Below are 16,554 nucleotides of genomic sequence, written 5' to 3'. Positions count from 1 at the left end.
CTGAGCTGCCACTCGGGAGCAGCAAGGTAGGTGGTGCCCGTCACGTGCCCGGAATCACCTGACTCGGAGCCGTGGAGGGGGGAGGAGGAGTCACGAGGAGGGTGGCCAGGCCGAGCCCTCTGCCCTCCGCCCCAGCCCGCACTTCGGTTCGACTCAGCCACGCGCCTTGCTCCTCACCGTTCTCCTGCTTTCTTCGGGACTCCGGAGGCCAACGCAATGAGTGACGCTCTCTGGACACTTGGGAGAATTGATTGTCCTCCTCCTACTATTGTGCTTGCCCAACCAATACTTACTGATGCCCGCGAAGTCCTGGGGCACAAGGGGCACAAAACTGGAACTACCTTGGATCCTGCCTGCCCTCAAGGTGCCCCAAGGTTAATGCAGATCGGACCTCTGAGTAAGTAGCTTCTGTATGAGATAGGAAGTGGGAAGGTCAGAGGTGCAGATAAAAATGCTCGGCAAGGGTGGGTGAAAGCATCTCTAAGGAGCTGGCGTCTGAACAGGTCTGGAAGGATGGCATTGGTTGGGATGTTCAAAGGTAGAGAGGAGGACCTAGCCAGAGTGAGGGCAAAACCTCAAACAAGGCAGAGTCATCGGTGAGATAGTTTGTTCTAGCAGGTAGCTGGACCCTGATGGGAAAGCAAATGCTAGCAAGCTAGAATGTTTTATCCTCTTTCTTCAGCAAATCACTGACAATGAATACTGCTACTGTTTCACACTTACAGGATCTGACTCCTCTTCCTCCCCACCCAGTATCTTCTTGAGTAATTCCATCACCCCGTGGAACATTGCATCTTGTGTGATCTCCTTCAGATCAGAGACCAAAGGAATTAATAATGAAAGCTGACCAGAACAAATGCTTGTCACCAAAATATGGGAAAACTAGAGGAATTTTACTCTTCACAGGGAGGCTTTAGAATTGGAAATTTAACCAAAAAGGGTCCTTATCTTAACGGGGACATGGGTGGTGGTATTGATCTTTCAAGGAAACTTTCTTGATTATGAAGGGAAAGCAGGTATGCAAATCTATTAGTTGGTTTTGTCTGAATCTCGAAGTTAAAGCTAGGACATCCTTAGAGGTCATCTAGTGCAACCTCTCACCTAAAAAGAATCCACTGTATAGCGTTTCTGAGGCTGCATGCAAGACTTGCAGCATACATTTCAGTAGGGCCCAGGAAAGAGAGCTCACTATCTCAACAGGCAAACAATTCCACTGTAGTAAAATTTGGCATAGAAGTCTCTTATTCAGGCCAAAAATCACACTCCTTGGAGCTTATACACCACAGTCTATTAGCAGTGGTCATCTTTTTTATGACAGCACCTCAGATACTGGATTACAGTCTTCATTACCCAGTCTTCTCTGTTCCACATTAAACATACTTTAACCAGGCCTTCTACAGTAATGTCCAATAGCACTTGTGTGATCACAGAAATGTTCCACATCTATACTGCTCAACATAGTAGCCAGTGTGGATTGAGCACTTAAATTGCTGCTAGTGTGACTCAGGAACTGAATTTTTAATTTTACTTGCCAGATGTGGCTAGTGGCCACCATGCTGGACAATACAGCTTTGTGGTTTCAAATGTACTCTCCACATTTATATGCAATTGAGCTTGTCAACATCCATCAAATGCCTGACACCTACAGTAAGGACCAGTAGAGCCTTCAGGGTGATTGTTTAACACCTGGACAGTATTTCTGTTAATGCTTTCCAGAATGGAATTTTTAAAAAAATATACAGACTATAAGTGGGTCACACTAACAGTCACTGGAACCAGTACTTTGTCAGCAATCCCTAAGTGCCTAAACTTGTACAGCTGCATTTTTAACCTAAATGTAAGACTTGATATTTCAACTTTTTCGTTTAGGCCGTAAAGTTTAGGCACTCCCAAGTTGTGAATCATTTTCAAGCTCATCTCAATATAGTCTACCAACCAGCCCTCCAACTCTGTGGCAATTAGAGAATTAGCATTACTACCATCTGACCCATATGTAGTCCTTTACAATTTGCAAGGTACTTTTTACATCCATTATATTTAATTTAATCCTTAGAACACCTTGTGAGATAGGCAAGATATGAAATCTACATTTTACAGATAAGGCAGCTGGAACAGCAGGAACTGAACAGATCAGATCCTTTTTTTACTCCACTGAGCATCATGTATACTGTCTTCATCCAGATCCTTGATAGAAATGTTGAAGAGGACCTGCAGAGGCCAGGCTCACCCTGAACTCTTACATAGCACTGACTGATACAGCAGTGTAAGCATATCAGTTCCCCCCAAGAGTCTGATTATCCAACTCACAGGTTGCCATTTTTCAAAAGGATGGTACAGGAGACAATCATCTGATTTACATAATTATTAATACCAGTCTCATTAGGGAAAAAAGCAAATAAGGGTTGGCTGCCAGAAAAAATTTCTACTTGCCTGTCCACAAAGGGACTACGACACCAACTGCTTAAAGAAGCCATGTCTCCCTCTCTTCCAAAACCCCCCACGAGGCCATGTTTTGTTATTATTTATCGTTCTTAGCACATCCTATCCCACATTGTGATTATATACATGTCTTATAGTTAACTTCAAGTCATTCATCTTTATAATACTCAGCCCACTGCTGTCCCTGTAGGAGGCACTCAAACTGGTAAAAGATAAACCAATTCAAGTAAATGTTCTTCCAGCCATATCTGATTCCCCTACAAAAACAAACCTGTGACTGGAAGAGACAGACCACTGCCATATTCCTGCCACTGTGACTAATTAAGATGCCCTTATAATTGGCTTGGTCACAGCTTCCAGCAGGTGCTGAGGCTTCTGCTAGTTAAAAACCAGCTTTCATTGTATGGTTTTCTCTGTGTGTTTTAACCAAAAAATAAGGACATTTCTGTAACACTGGGGACAAAGTACATGAAATAGGGCTACTTCTTAATAATGCTAATCAATCAATAAGGCAAAGAAGTGAAGAACAACACAAAAACATCTGACTGTAGGTCTTCCAAGAAAGGAAAAAGGACTAACAAACAAGAATATAGTGCTTTACCATTTACAAATCTTTCATATACATTCCATTTGACCCTCACAACAACCCTGTGAGGTAGGCAGCACAGATATTATTTTCATTTGACAGATGAGGAAAGTGAATCTTGGAGCAATTAACTAATGTGCCCAAGGTTCTACAATTGGTAAATAATTGGTAGTCGTATCTGTCTTTGGCCTAAAGATTCAGCACCCCACCTCCCCTCACACTTGCCTACCTACTTCACAGGGATAATGAAGATAAAATGAATTCAAAGCTAGAAAAATACTTTGAGGGGGAAAAAGCACTATATAATTATACCCACAAACTATAATTTTCCACAATATATGGCTCATTCCCCTTGTCATCCAGGCTTGTGCGTGAACCCAGAATTTTATATTGCCTCTGTTCTGTGTTCCGCTAAGCAACTAAGTAAGGCAGGGGAACAGTGTGATCCTCTTTATATAAATTACAGTCAGGGTAACTGCTATTACAGGAAATTGAAAAACAACACAGAAAGGCCAATGTGCAACTGGGACCCAGGGAAGCACAGTAAAGCAAGGCAACAGTATCAGATAGGGCATGATTGCATAGAAGGAAAGGTGGTGTCAGAGTTCACACTGGCACACACACAGTTATCTAAGGCAAAGTGGTGGCAAAGAGTCATTCGTTCCACCTAATATAAACAAGAGCAGAAGATTCATGAGACCCCCATGAAACAGCATCATGTATCACACAGATCTCTCCAGCTGCCTACAGAGAATATAAAACAACAGTGTCATCTTCATTTTAAAGAATGACTGTACCTGTGCTCATAATCCTGAGCTAAACCAAGGAATAGCTCTGTGCTAAACTTCCTTGGCTAAAATACAACCAGTACCATCATTTCTAGTCAGACTGATAGAATGTCTTTTAAGGTAATGAATTCGATGGCTGTGTTTATATATATATTTTTTTCTTTCCAGGATTCACTTTTGATTCTCCTGCTTTTTTAAGACCCAAAGAAAGTTATACTGAGTTTTTATTGGTGATTCTAAGTATATGTGTTTATAACAGTTAACGTGTGATAGGTGAATTTAACATATTTAAAAGAGTGCTATAGCATCTGTTCAGAAAAGATTATATACTGTACAAACTATTCGAGTCATACAAAACCATTTTTTTCAGTGTCTTTTCAACTGAGAAGAATCCTATTCAGCACGTTTCTCCTCCTGAGGTGGTTCATACTGAGCAAGCTATGGGGGCAAAGACAGAGGCGTTTAGGTGAATTTTATTCTAAACTGGGTTAAAAAAAAAAAACTATTAACAGTAACAAAACAAGTCAACTACTTTGTTCAATGACTGAATCAGTTTATAAAATCCTAGCCTTTTTAAACCAGTGATTTTTTTAATATTTAATACAATCAAACCTAGTGAAAGTTTTTTTTGTATAATCCTTACAAATTACTGGGAAACTAAAATTTAATTCCCATTCATGACTGCACTGCACAAACATCTATGCAATAATCCGTATCTTCCCTAAGATGTTGTGGCTTATAGTAAAGGTACTTTCTTCCTCTCCACCATAAGTTTACTGAAAACTTTCTTCTAGAAAGTATAAAAAAAACATCATGTGACATGTATTAATCTAGCCAGTTAATGAAAAAGCAGCTAATGTCTTGGACTTTAAAAGGTGTCAAAAAAGTTATCTAGCGTTTATAATAATTTGGATAATTTAAGACACTGAATGATCTCTTATGCCGAACTGTGATTTACTGCAAGAACACTAAGATATGAGTTGTTCCAATTAGCTGTGAGATTTGAGAAGCTAGACTTCACTGTGCTTTAGTTTCCTCACCTATAAAATGGTCTGTGTACCTGTGTCATTTATCTCACAAAGTTGTTGAGAAGATAAAACACATTATGAGAAATGCCTAGAGTCATGTGAAATGCATTATGTGATTCAGAATGCAGTTAAAACCTCAAAGGCTTATTAGTTGACAAAAGTTTATGAAAATTCTCATGGAGTTTAAACAAAGAAAAAACTTAAGCACTAGACAAAATTAAGTGCAAACAAATGTACAGAGCTTAAGTGCAAACAAGTTTACAGTTAACACATTTCAGGGCCACCACATAACTATACAGATCATGCACTGCACAGTCTTAAGGGGTGCCATTCGCAAAGCAGTGGCCCCATAATGACCTACTTAACTGCCTAAGACTCCCAGAAATTTCCATTTACTTAAAAACCAGTATTCTTCACCAGTGTTTTCATCTTTTTGTTGATGAAGGTTCCCAAGAACCTCTTCTTGACCACACTTTGCTCATCCTGTTTACAATCTGCTAGTGGTTTTCTAGACAGGGTATCAGCTTCTCCTTGCAGTTAACTGAGCTGAGATTGATATTCACCCTCCTCCCTCCTCTACTGTCCATTTTAGTGAGGTTCTGATCATACAGTCATTAAAGGTGAAATTATTTTTAACATGAATTCTTTCAAAAATTTTACCTTTGTTTTCAGTTTTTTATTTTCTTCTACAATAGCTTCATATTTCTCTTTCATTTCTGCCAATTCTAGGCGAAGCAGCTCTATTTCGGGATTTTCTGGGGTAGCAGCTCCTAAGTGATGCTTTAAAAAACTAATATCAAAGTTAAGGATTTACTTGAGCTCATTAAAACTAATGAAAATAGCCCTCTATTGAAATAACTCTGATGAGAGTCACCCCAACCCTACCACCAATATTTACCCAGAGATCAAAACCCAAATACTCAAAGAAAGTAACTTTTTCAATAGAATAAAGGCCTTTTTCTGACTTGAAAAATGAAAAGGATACTCCAAAGCACTATTAGGTTTCTCTGGTTCTTCATATAAGGCTACCAATACTGCAAATCAAAAAGCAGAAAAAAAAAATTAAAGTCTTAAATTAAAATGGCCGAAGTCATATGCCATACCTCAGTAAATATTAAGCATCTATTATACACCACACATCTCGCTAGGACATACCATGGTGAACAAGACAGACAAGGTCCCTGTTCTCAATGTATTTACAGTCTAGTGCGAAAGAGTATGAAGCATCAATAAGGGTAATGGGTGATGGGAGCACAATGGAAGAACACCTAACTCAGCCCAGGGCACCAGGGAAGGGATATAAGACCTAAGACCTTGGCAATGAAGGCTTCAGATAAAAAGGGAAGGCCAAGGGCAAAAGAACAGTGTATTCAGGAACTGAAAATTCAAGTGTGGCTAGATGGAGTTGTGAACTGAAAGGAAGCTGAAAAGGTGGTTAGGGAGGAGATTGGAGGATCCTGCAAGTTCAGTGGGGCCTTGATCCTAAAACAAAATGGCATATAATTAAAACAGTTTTAAGCAAGGGAGTGACGGGATCACTCTTGACTCCTGTGTAGAGTCAAGTAGGCTAACAAGTGGGACAAGGATTTAAATGCACGAAGAGCAATTATGGCTCAGTGGTCAAGAATCTGCCTGTTAATGGAGATGGGGTTTAATCCCTGGGTGGGGAAGATCCCCTAGAAAAGGAAATGGCAACCAGTATTCTTGCCTGGAAAATCCCATGGACAGAGGAGCCTGGTGAGCTACAGTTCATGAGGTCGCAACAGTCTCAGACACAACTCAGCAACTAAACAACAACAACATGCTAATCACTTTAAAAAGAGAGTGACCTGGGAATTTCCTTGCTGTCCAGTGGTTAGGACTCCAAGCTTTCACTACAGGGGGCATGGGCCTGATCCTTGGTCAGAGAACTAAAATCCTGCATGCCACATGGCATCCCCCACCACCACCAAAAAAAAAAGAGAAGTGACCTGTACTGGAGTAATAAAGAGATGAAAACAAGGTAGATACATTTGAGAAAAATTTTTAGCGAATCAATAAGGCTGTGGTTAATTGTTGGAAGAAAGAAGCTTTGAATCCAAAATATTCTTCAAGAACGAAGTTTCACACACTACATGCTAAATAACCACCAACCAAAAACTACCAGTAATCAACATGCTCAAATTAAAATACATACTTTAGTGGTTTCATATCCAGTAATTCATGTCAGCACTACCTTTTCCATCTTATATTGAACACAGTCCTTCTAGGATCCTTCTCAGATAATCAGTGGTTAAGTTTTTTGTGCACAAAATTCTGAAAAATCTGATCAAAGACCAAGAGCTGTAACTACATACAAACAACATGCATATCTAGGCCCCAAGTTAAGAACTCTTGTAAACCAACTTAACATGCTTTGCTCTTTTTTTTAGTTTTAATAACATCAAAATAATTTAGACAGCATGAAAAAAAAATCAAATGGCCAACTACTACAAACAACTTACATTAAGTTCTGATAGTTATACTTTTAAATGTATTTACAGCACTATTTTTTGAGAAACTGGCATATTTATGTCACCACTGCCCTCTCCTCTCCTTCCCTCTTCTTTCAGTGTTACAGGACACTTTATTCCTCTACTTACTACCTTTTTCTTCAAACTATATACTCAACCCTATGTTTCTTCTTCCATTAATTCCCACTGATCCCTACCAAATTCTGATTTTATAAGACATAAATACTCTTACCCTTTCTTCCTCTTTTTCTCCTACTCTTTCTTTTAGCTTCTAAATTTCTGTCAGTGGTACTTACAAGGTTGATAATTACAGAACGTAATGTAAATGTCAAATTTCCTGTGTTTTTCTATAGATGAAATATACTTCCTTTTAAACAGACAAGAACTCTATACCCAGTGTTTCCCTTTTTGTCTTAGCAGCCAGGATTTTTAGAGGTTGATATAGTGCTCAAAATAACTAAAATGCCTTTTCTTCCAAATAACTTATCTTTAGACATCCTTATAGTGTTTTAATGTTAGAAGCAGTTTCAAATCCTCTTGGAAATGAGCTGGATAAAAATTATATGTTAAATCTGTGTGAAGTACACAAAACCAAATGTTAAATAGATCATCATATCAGTATATACTCTGTTGTCTGATGTTATTTAGGAAACTGGAAACCCAGGAAGGTTGAGGGGGAATACCAATAGATGTCAGCCAGGGAAAAGAAGCCTCCAGGGTTTCCTTTCTCATGAAGGAAAATCCCAAGTATGGCCACAAGGCTTAGTATCTTCATTTACCTCCCACAATGGTCACTTCTCTGCCCTTTACCAATGTATGTTTCATTCACTCCATCCAGCCACTCTGTTTTCCTTACACTTCCTGAAACTCAACAGCACACTTCTTTCAGGTCGTTGTTCAAAGGTTACTTTCTTAAGAGAGGCCTTCCCCCACCACCCTAGGTAAAATGCCACACCCATCACTCTATCAGCAATGTTCTTTTCACAACACTTAACCACTGGTTGACACTGTGTATTTATTATCTGTCTTCCCCAACTAGGATGTAAGTTCATTTAGAGCAGGGGCCTATTTTTTCCCCCCACTGTTGTATCCTCAGTGCCTTAACAGACACCTGAATAAAATGGTTAAATAAATGAAAGAAATGTGCTTGTGGAGTTTTTTGAGGGGAACGGGAGGTCCGTGAAATTCCAATGGTGTGATACTTTCCAGGATGACAGCACAGAGCTTTCACACTACCTTAATGTCTACTGAAATTTGCAAAGAGATAGGAAATTGAACCTAAGGTAGGTAGCAACTCAAAATGACCAACCCAGCCTTGAGAATTAAAAGCCCTGCTTTCTGCTAAGACCCAGAGTTGTTATTCTCCCCGAGTTTTCAAACTTTTGCTTCTGGACAAAGAGCAGGTACCAAAGTATTTCCAGATACTTAACTACACTTCTCATATGGACCCAAATCATCATCCCTGCCAGCTCTTCTGTTCCACACCCTTGAAAGGCCCAGCCAGTGAGCTGAGTGATAGATAACAGCATTCGCCTTACTGCCTAGCTGATGAAATAAGCAATACCCACACTAGCTCAGTGTCAATCACCTTACTCATCTACTTAGATCCTGAACTCCAGATTAAGAAATACAGTGTAACGACTTCCATTTTAAAAAGTGAAAACAATATAACCATTTTGATGTGTCCTCACGTTCTTTAAACTGTAATTCTACTTTAATTATGAAATCTGCACAAAGTAGGAGTTGATATAGACTTACAAAATGGGGTTCAGCTGAAAAGCCACATCCAAAGAGCTATTTCAAGGATTAGGTTCACTTAGCTACTTTACAAACTGCTTTCAAATCTGGTCATTTTCCCATTTGTCCTTTGTTCGAGAGAAACTGTTTCTAAAGGATTTGGAGGACTCGGAAAAATTTGTCAGGAGAGAGGAGTTGGGCTCTCCCAAGGTCTCTAGCAACATGCTCACTGCGGCGGCTAGAGGCAGAGCAACGGAAGTTGGAGGGACTTTTCAACAGCTGCGAGAGTTTTACTCACCACGGGGAGGGTGAGGCTCCCCGACCCGGGCAGCGTCCGGCAGCCAGGCGTGCGCCGGACCCCGCTGACCCCCGAGGCCCACCTCGCTGGATCCGGGGTGGGTCCCCCCTGTTCCCCTCCTGCCCCACACCATGGCCCGTTCGCGGCACAGAGCCGAGGAACACGACGACGGCATGAGGAACCCTCTCTTGGCCCATGCTCACCCTTGGTCAGCGTGTCCAGCACCCCCGACTTCTCCAAGTACCTCCGGAACTGCTCGCGCTTCGAGTCGGCGGCCTGAGGAGACACGGCGGGTCAGTGGCCGAAGCCCGGGGGCCAGAGCAGGAAGAAGGCGCTGAGAGTCCGGCAACGCCGCCTTCGCCTCACTACCTCAAGCCCCCCAAACCTACGCGCACGCCCCCACTCCCACCCGAGCCGACCAGCGGCTGGCTACCGCCCGCACGCCCCCAGCCACGCCGCGCCCCCCTCACTTTGTAATGGGCCATAGTGACAGCGGCAGCGGCGTAGCTGGCGCCGGAGACCGTGGCTGGCGGGCTCGGAGCAGCACTGCTCATGCGCGGAGGGGCACGGGCGCCTGCGCACTTGGGATCCCCGGGCCGGGATGGCCGGGGTGTGGCCTGTTTTCATGGCGACCAGGACGCTCTGAAAGCCCCATAGCAAGATGAGCCGACGGAGGCTGCGTGCACCCGCCCCTCTGGTTAGCGAAGCGTCGCCTCTCCTTCCTCTTCCGGTCCTCGCCAAGATTTGGTTGCTTAGTAGGAGGCTAGGTTTTGGTAACTTGGGGCGAGTGTCCAGGTGGGGCCAAAGACGGGCGTGGCGCCAGGGGGCGGGGCCTGCGGAGCCCTGGAGCGCGAGGACTCACTCGAGACGCAGAGAGTGGGCAGACCCGTCTCAACTAGGACCTCAGAAGCCGTGGCTGGCGGCGCCTACTGGTGTGTGGACTCTGGTCTTGAAAGAGGGCGCACGACCGTCGAGGGCAACCCTTGGATTTCCAGTGGCTGAAAGACCGCTTAGAATCGTCTGTTTGGGCTCCAGCTCTGTCGTTTGGAGTCTCCTTATTTTGTGGCCGACTTGATGTGGGTCTCCAGAGGGTGAGCAGTAATGTGATAATAATAGCTAGCACTTTTGAGCGCTTACTGTATGCCTGGCAGCGCGTTAAACACCTGTTTCTTATTTTAATCCTCACCATCCCTGTAAGGTAGACACTGTTAGTAAACTGTAATGGTTAGATGGCCAGTGTAGTAGAGCCAAGACTCGGATCCTGGCACTGAATCACGATGCTATAAACTGGTAAAAGAAAGCGACATCTTTTTAGGATTTTATTTACTAGAAGCAACATGATGATTATATCCAGAACACATCGGGTTGCAGTCCATAAGAAAACTAAGTTAAGAACCAAGGGCAAACAAAGTTTAATCAGTGTCCAGAAAGATCAGTAACTAAAAGAGGGAATTACATAGATCAAGAACAATCTCCGAAGGCTGTTTTCCCTTCAAGGAAAAACCTGGTTCCATTTAGCTTCAATTCTGACATAGGTTTTCCCAGAATCAGTGTTTTTCTGAAGGGAACCACAAAAAAGTAATCCTGATTTGGTAACTCTGTGTCTTTAAACTTGAAACTAATCCTTCCCAGTTCAGAACTAGAGCCATTTTCCCGTTTTAAAATGGATTTGTAGTCGTTTGTCTAAACAGCTGGTCTTTAGAGCTGCCCTATCTATTTTTCCTGTGTTCCACCATCACTAGGCTACTTCTGTGATAATGTAATATAGAGAATGTCTAAACGCCAACGGATGTTCAGATCTGAAGGTCTGTGGGAGCCCGCCTTCCAATGAGGTTGTTTGTCAGTGACACCAAATGAGTTGGAGTACAAGCAGTAGGGTTACTGCAGGTTCTGACCAACTTGGATTCAAAGGACAGCCCTCCCGAAGAATCAGGAGTGTCTGGAATGTCAAGTGGTTGAAAGTCTCCCTGTGAAGGAGGAAGGGTTCTGGTTGTGCTCTCCCTGAGCTGGCCCTTGAGGTTACCTTTAGGAGGTAATGCCTGGTTTTCACTTTCTGCAGAGGGACCCCGGGTAGCCCGAGGCCACTTCGGTTTCCAGGTGCAGTTAGCTGGCAGAGAGAAAGCTGTTTGGGGTGACTGTCCCACGTGGTTGTTAAGCTCTATAGCATCACCTGGACTGGAACAGTGACCTTTAAAGTAGTGATTTCTTTTGCTGTCTTTGCCATCAATTTCTCTTTTTCCCCTCAACTGGTTACCATTATTAACTTCTTTTCCAGATACTTTATGAGTGTCTTCTTTATCACTTGAGCTGATATTTTGAAGATGACCACAGGCCGTACTAAATGTGCACATCTCAGAAAGTAGAGTTTCCTGTTCATCCAAAATGCCTTTGTCATCATTTCCAATATGGTTATCAGGGTCTGTCTGAAATGCAGAGGGATTTAAACTAGGATACGCTGCTCTGTGTGTTTGCTTGTCCACTAACAGACTATAATCAGGTGCAGAAGAGAGTCGTTTCAGTGAGTTTGCAGATGTGTTTTGATATTTGGCAAGGTTTTGTTTTGATTTGGTACAAAATTCATTATGTTCATCCTTCAATTTATATTGTCCCCAAAGCCCTCTTTTAATCTTTTTAAAACCTAGATGGAAAATTTCTAAAACATTTAAGAAAAGTGAAACAGTCGCTATGGATTGCATGAATAATAGGAATATTGTCTTTTCTGTGGGTCTAGAGACAAAACAATCAATTGTATTTGGACATGGGTGGCCGTGGCATTTAAATAGAGGCTCTAAGTGAAATCCATATAAAAGATACTGTCCAATCATGAACCCAACTTCAACCACAGAGCGAGTGAAAATGTGTATCACATAAGTGCAAAGCAAGGTTCCTCTGAGTGGAACTTTATTTACTTTCCTTTGCTCCAGCTGACACAGTTCTTCCTCCAGTCGCCTCCGATCCCCAGGCGTTTCAAGCTCTGCCTCCTCCAGTTCACCTCTCAGTTGCTCCTTCTTCATCTGCCTCTGCTTCTCCAGAACTCTCAGTCGGTACAAAGCATGGCCCATGTAGACCAGGGATGGTGAAGACACAAAGATCACCTGCAAAACCCAGTATCTAATGAGGGAGATAGGGAAGGCCCGATCATAGCATACATTTCTGCAGCCGGGTTGTTCTGTATTACAGATGAAGCCAGACTGCTCATCATTCCAGACATCTTCAGCTGCTACACCCAGAACAAGCATTCGAAATATGAACAGGATGGTGAGCCACATCTTTCCAATCACCGTGGAGTGGATGTGAACCTCCTCCAGAATGCCTCCAAGGAAATTCCAGTCCCCCATGTTTATTTAGTCAGTCCTATTATCTCTGAACCCCACCAAATAGGAGGCCGATACATTCTTCCATTTCTGAAGCGTGTGCTATTTCTTAAGCAAACCTATGGCCAAAATATGAACAAAGCATCACTCTTTCAGCATGCTGGTTGCTCTCTTTTTTCCCTAGAAAGTTGTAATAATATGTTACCAAGAATATGTTTAAGATGTCAAGCATAGAAAGTCATTTACATTTAGACATTATAATGCAGTAGGGGGAAAAAAGATACCTGGAGGAGGGGTGTATATATTCTCTATGAAGAACAGAATTGTAGGAGTTCCTGGAAGAAAGGAGTCTTACTTGGCTTTTTGCTTTATTTTAAACTGAGAACTCTTAGAGAGGTTCCTGAGACTACTGACTTGATCTTACAAACCTATTTATTAAGATTATTTTATATGGAAGCTGTGACCAATGTCAATGATTTTAAAATCTCATTTATGTACAAAGGAAAAGGCATGTGTTTCATTTCATAATCCAGTAAGGTACAGCATTTTATGAAACCAAAGGAAACAGATCTGGCTCTTGCTATAAGAATTTAGATCAGTTTTTTAATCCACATTTAAATGTCTAAATTCTAGTTTCTTTCTGGCAGTTTTTGAGCATTTTCAGAAATCATTTCAGTAAAAATATTTATGAATATTTATGTAATTATTACTGTACTTTGCTATGAAATATTATGAGGATATTATTAGATATTGCTTGGATCATTGGTATGTTGGTAGTATTATAGAAATTTTCATTACAACAGTATTTGACCCTTTTAAGACATATAGCTTGCTTTGTGGAGCGAGCAGTAGGGCCAGTTATAATTTAGATGCTTGGATATCAGCCAGTAGGTTCCATATTAGAGTTGATAACCCTGGGATATCTAAGAGGAAATACATCCCAAAGGAAAGAAAAAATGGGGGAATGTTTTCATTCATTTTCATTTAATATGTAAATGCATCTCCTGTATTCCTCACAGAAAGGGAAATATTACACAATCAAACAACATACTGGGATATTATAGCTACAATATAGATATTATAGCTATAATATCTATATTATAGCTATATATTCATCACAAAACTCCTGTGAGCTAGGTATATTGTTTCTCCATTTTACAGATGAGGAAACTGAGGCACACCTTAAATTACCCAAGATCACACAGCTAGAACTGGCATTCAAAGATCAATGGAGTTCTAAAGTCACCTCTTAATTGTTTTACTAAACTGTTATTTTTCTTCTCTAAACACACTTGAAGTTTTCATGAAAGAGATATTAAGAAATCACCTGTTTTCTCTTATAATTTTAATTATTTAAATTAGGTATGTCAAATAGTGAAAGTTTTGATTTTTTAAATAACAAGTTCTAGAGTTTTTAGTTCCTTTTTGAAAGCTTTATATAGTTCAAAAGAGTTGCAAAAGCATCAACCTTCTAAAATTTAGTTGTATTCCTGAGATAGAGAAATTTTGTATTTGACTTTTTTACGTTAATAGCAGTATACTCTTTGACCCACAGTCCAAAGCACTTTAAAATATAAGCAAAGATATTATTCTTATTGTTGTTTATAATAATTATAACTTGAAACTATCCAAAATAATTATCAATACAAGAAAGACTATTGCACATATAAATAATAGTACATCCACAGTATGGTACTATGCAACCAGTAGAGATAATAAATATATACTAACATAAAAAGACATTGGATATATTGTTTCAGTGACATTCGGGTTATAAAACAGAATAATGTACCTCATTATTGTAAATTTACTTATATGTAGAGATGCATACAATAAAGCCTAGAAGGAATTCATCAAAATATTAACTGTGATTATCTCTGGGTAGAATGATAATAATTGACTTAATTTTTTATTATTATATATATGTTTAATTTCTTTTACCATGAGCACTTTACTTTTAAAATTACCAAAGAAAATTAAAGTTGTTTTTTTTTTCTAAAAGGACAAGTGCATAGTATTTTGTGAAAGAGGAAGCACTGTTATGTAGCTTCAGATCTTAGGTCCTAAAGCTTTCATAGCAAATAGCATGAATACTAATATACATAGATACAGTACCATAAAATTCAAAAGAAAAAGAAAAAATATTCCAAATGACTCTTAATTAGCTAAGACAGATTAACACAGACCTTTCTTGATTTAGGTAAATTTGAAGCAGATCACACTTTAAAGTTATACCACAGCCGTCTTCAACGTGTTTTCTCCATGTGTCCCTTCACAAGTGTAGAGCAGATTCAGTTTAGCTCGGCGCAGTGAGTTAGCCGTCAGCTAAACTCCATCTCCCTGCATTCATTCTTGCCTCTCAAACAGCACCACCCAATGGAAGTTTTTTTAATCCAATGGAACTTTTTGCAGCAGTGTTGGAGCAGACTGTCTGCACTGTTCAATAAGATGGCCACTATTAATACATAGCTATTGAGTACTTGCAACGAGGCTTGTGTAACAGAGACACCGTTTTTAATTTCATTTAATTTTAATTGAATGTAAACAGCTACATGTGCCTGGTGGCTACCTTATTGGGCAGCCCATAGAAAGAATATTTCTAATATTTCTGATTAATACAGCACAGTTTAGAAGACTAAAACTATGAGCCCAAAATTAAGCTGAATAAATGGTTCCTGTATTATTCAGAAATGTCAAACTTAAAATGCCAGACATATGTGTGCTTTTTTAATGGTAACTTTGCCCCCTGGAGACCCAGAAAGATATCACTGTTTTTGGTAATGTAAACAATGTTTCTAGTACCAAAATAACCTAACTAGATAATAACTTCTTAGTCATCAGTCTTAATAATCAATGGGTCATGTCCGATTTCATAGTTAGATGAATCCTATTTCTCTGTCTAGTTTTCTATTTGCACTTTAGGTCATTAAAGATCTCCAGAGTACTGACCTAGTGGGTTGGTGATGGCAGATAAATATTTCTTCCTTGGGCTTCTTTGCCATCTAATAACTACTTTTCAGTTTAAATTCAACCCTTTCATCAGGAAATATATATATACATATATATATTCATACTTGCATATTATATATTATGTGTAATATATAAATTATAAATATTAATAAACTTTTAAAATGCTAAGCTTCATTAGTGTTACATATGAATTGAAATAAAATATTTTTAATCAAAATGTAAATTTTTTAAAGATTTATAAAGCCACCTTTTGGCAAATGTATGAGGAAACTGTTACTGTCATATAATATCAGTAAGAATATAAATGAATACAACTATTTAAAAGGTAATTTAGGGAATTCCCTGGCATCCAGTGGTTAGGGGGCTTCCCTGATGGCTCAGCGGTAAAGAATCTGGCTGCAGTGCAGGAGATGCAGGAGACCCGGTTTCCATCCCTGAGTTGGAAAGATCCCCTGGAGGAGGGCGTGGCAACCCACTCCAGTATTCTTGCCTGGAGACTCCTATGGACACAAGACCCTGGCAGGCTACAGTCCGTAGGGTTGCAAAGAGTTGAATACAATTGAAGCAACTTAGCACGCACCAGTGGTTAGAACTCAAAACTTTTACTGTGGTGGTCTGGGTTCAATCTTTGGTTGGGGATCTAAGATCCTGCAAGCTGTGTGGCACAGCACAGCCAAAAAAAAAAAAAAAAGTGGTAGTTTAAATCTATCAAAATTAACATAACATTTCTGCTTCCGGATGCTTGAAATACCCATTCATTCAGTCATTCTCAAAGACACAGCAGCATACTAGGATGATCGCATAGCACTGTTGGTAATGGTACAAAATCAGCAGCAACTCAAGTGTTCAGTAGAGGAATGGTTAAGTCAACAATAGCACGTCTTGTTTAGTTACTAAGTCAT

The 16,554-nt window shown here is 40.3% G+C and overlaps 2 protein-coding genes and 1 long non-coding RNA gene across 3 annotated transcripts; 1 reads left to right on the top strand and 2 right to left on the bottom strand.

The window, feature by feature from the left end:
• The first annotated feature begins 66 nt into the window (after positions 1 to 66).
• Positions 67 to 3,075, top strand: LOC102400966. The gene is made up of 2 exons (XR_329229.3): positions 67 to 397; positions 726 to 3,075. It is a non-coding gene; the product is annotated as an uncharacterized LOC102400966 (long non-coding RNA).
• Positions 3,076 to 4,019: 944 nt separating this feature from the next.
• On the bottom strand, positions 4,020 to 10,000 carry LOC102401180 (MYC binding protein). The gene is made up of 5 exons (XM_006077546.3): positions 9,839 to 10,000; positions 9,572 to 9,644; positions 5,827 to 5,875; positions 5,502 to 5,631; positions 4,020 to 4,251 (listed from the first exon to the last, which is right to left on the bottom strand). Exons 1-5 carry the CDS (start codon positions 9,920 to 9,922, stop codon positions 4,207 to 4,209), a joined length of 381 nt encoding a protein of 126 aa, XP_006077608.1. The 5' UTR covers positions 9,923 to 10,000; the 3' UTR covers positions 4,020 to 4,206.
• A 1,096-nt stretch (positions 10,001 to 11,096) lies between these two features.
• Positions 11,097 to 12,706, bottom strand: GJA9 (gap junction protein alpha 9). The gene has a single exon (XM_025289042.2). The coding sequence runs from the start codon at positions 12,704 to 12,706 to the stop codon at positions 11,162 to 11,164; it is 1,545 nt and encodes a 514-aa protein (XP_025144827.2). The 3' UTR covers positions 11,097 to 11,161.
• Between the last annotated feature and the right edge of the window lie 3,848 nt (positions 12,707 to 16,554).

This window comes from Bubalus bubalis, chromosome 6 (assembly GCF_019923935.1).
Source record: "Bubalus bubalis isolate 160015118507 breed Murrah chromosome 6, NDDB_SH_1, whole genome shotgun sequence".
NCBI classification, from domain to species: domain Eukaryota; kingdom Metazoa; phylum Chordata; class Mammalia; order Artiodactyla; family Bovidae; genus Bubalus; species Bubalus bubalis.
This window is presented reverse-complemented; position numbering and strand designations above follow the sequence as displayed.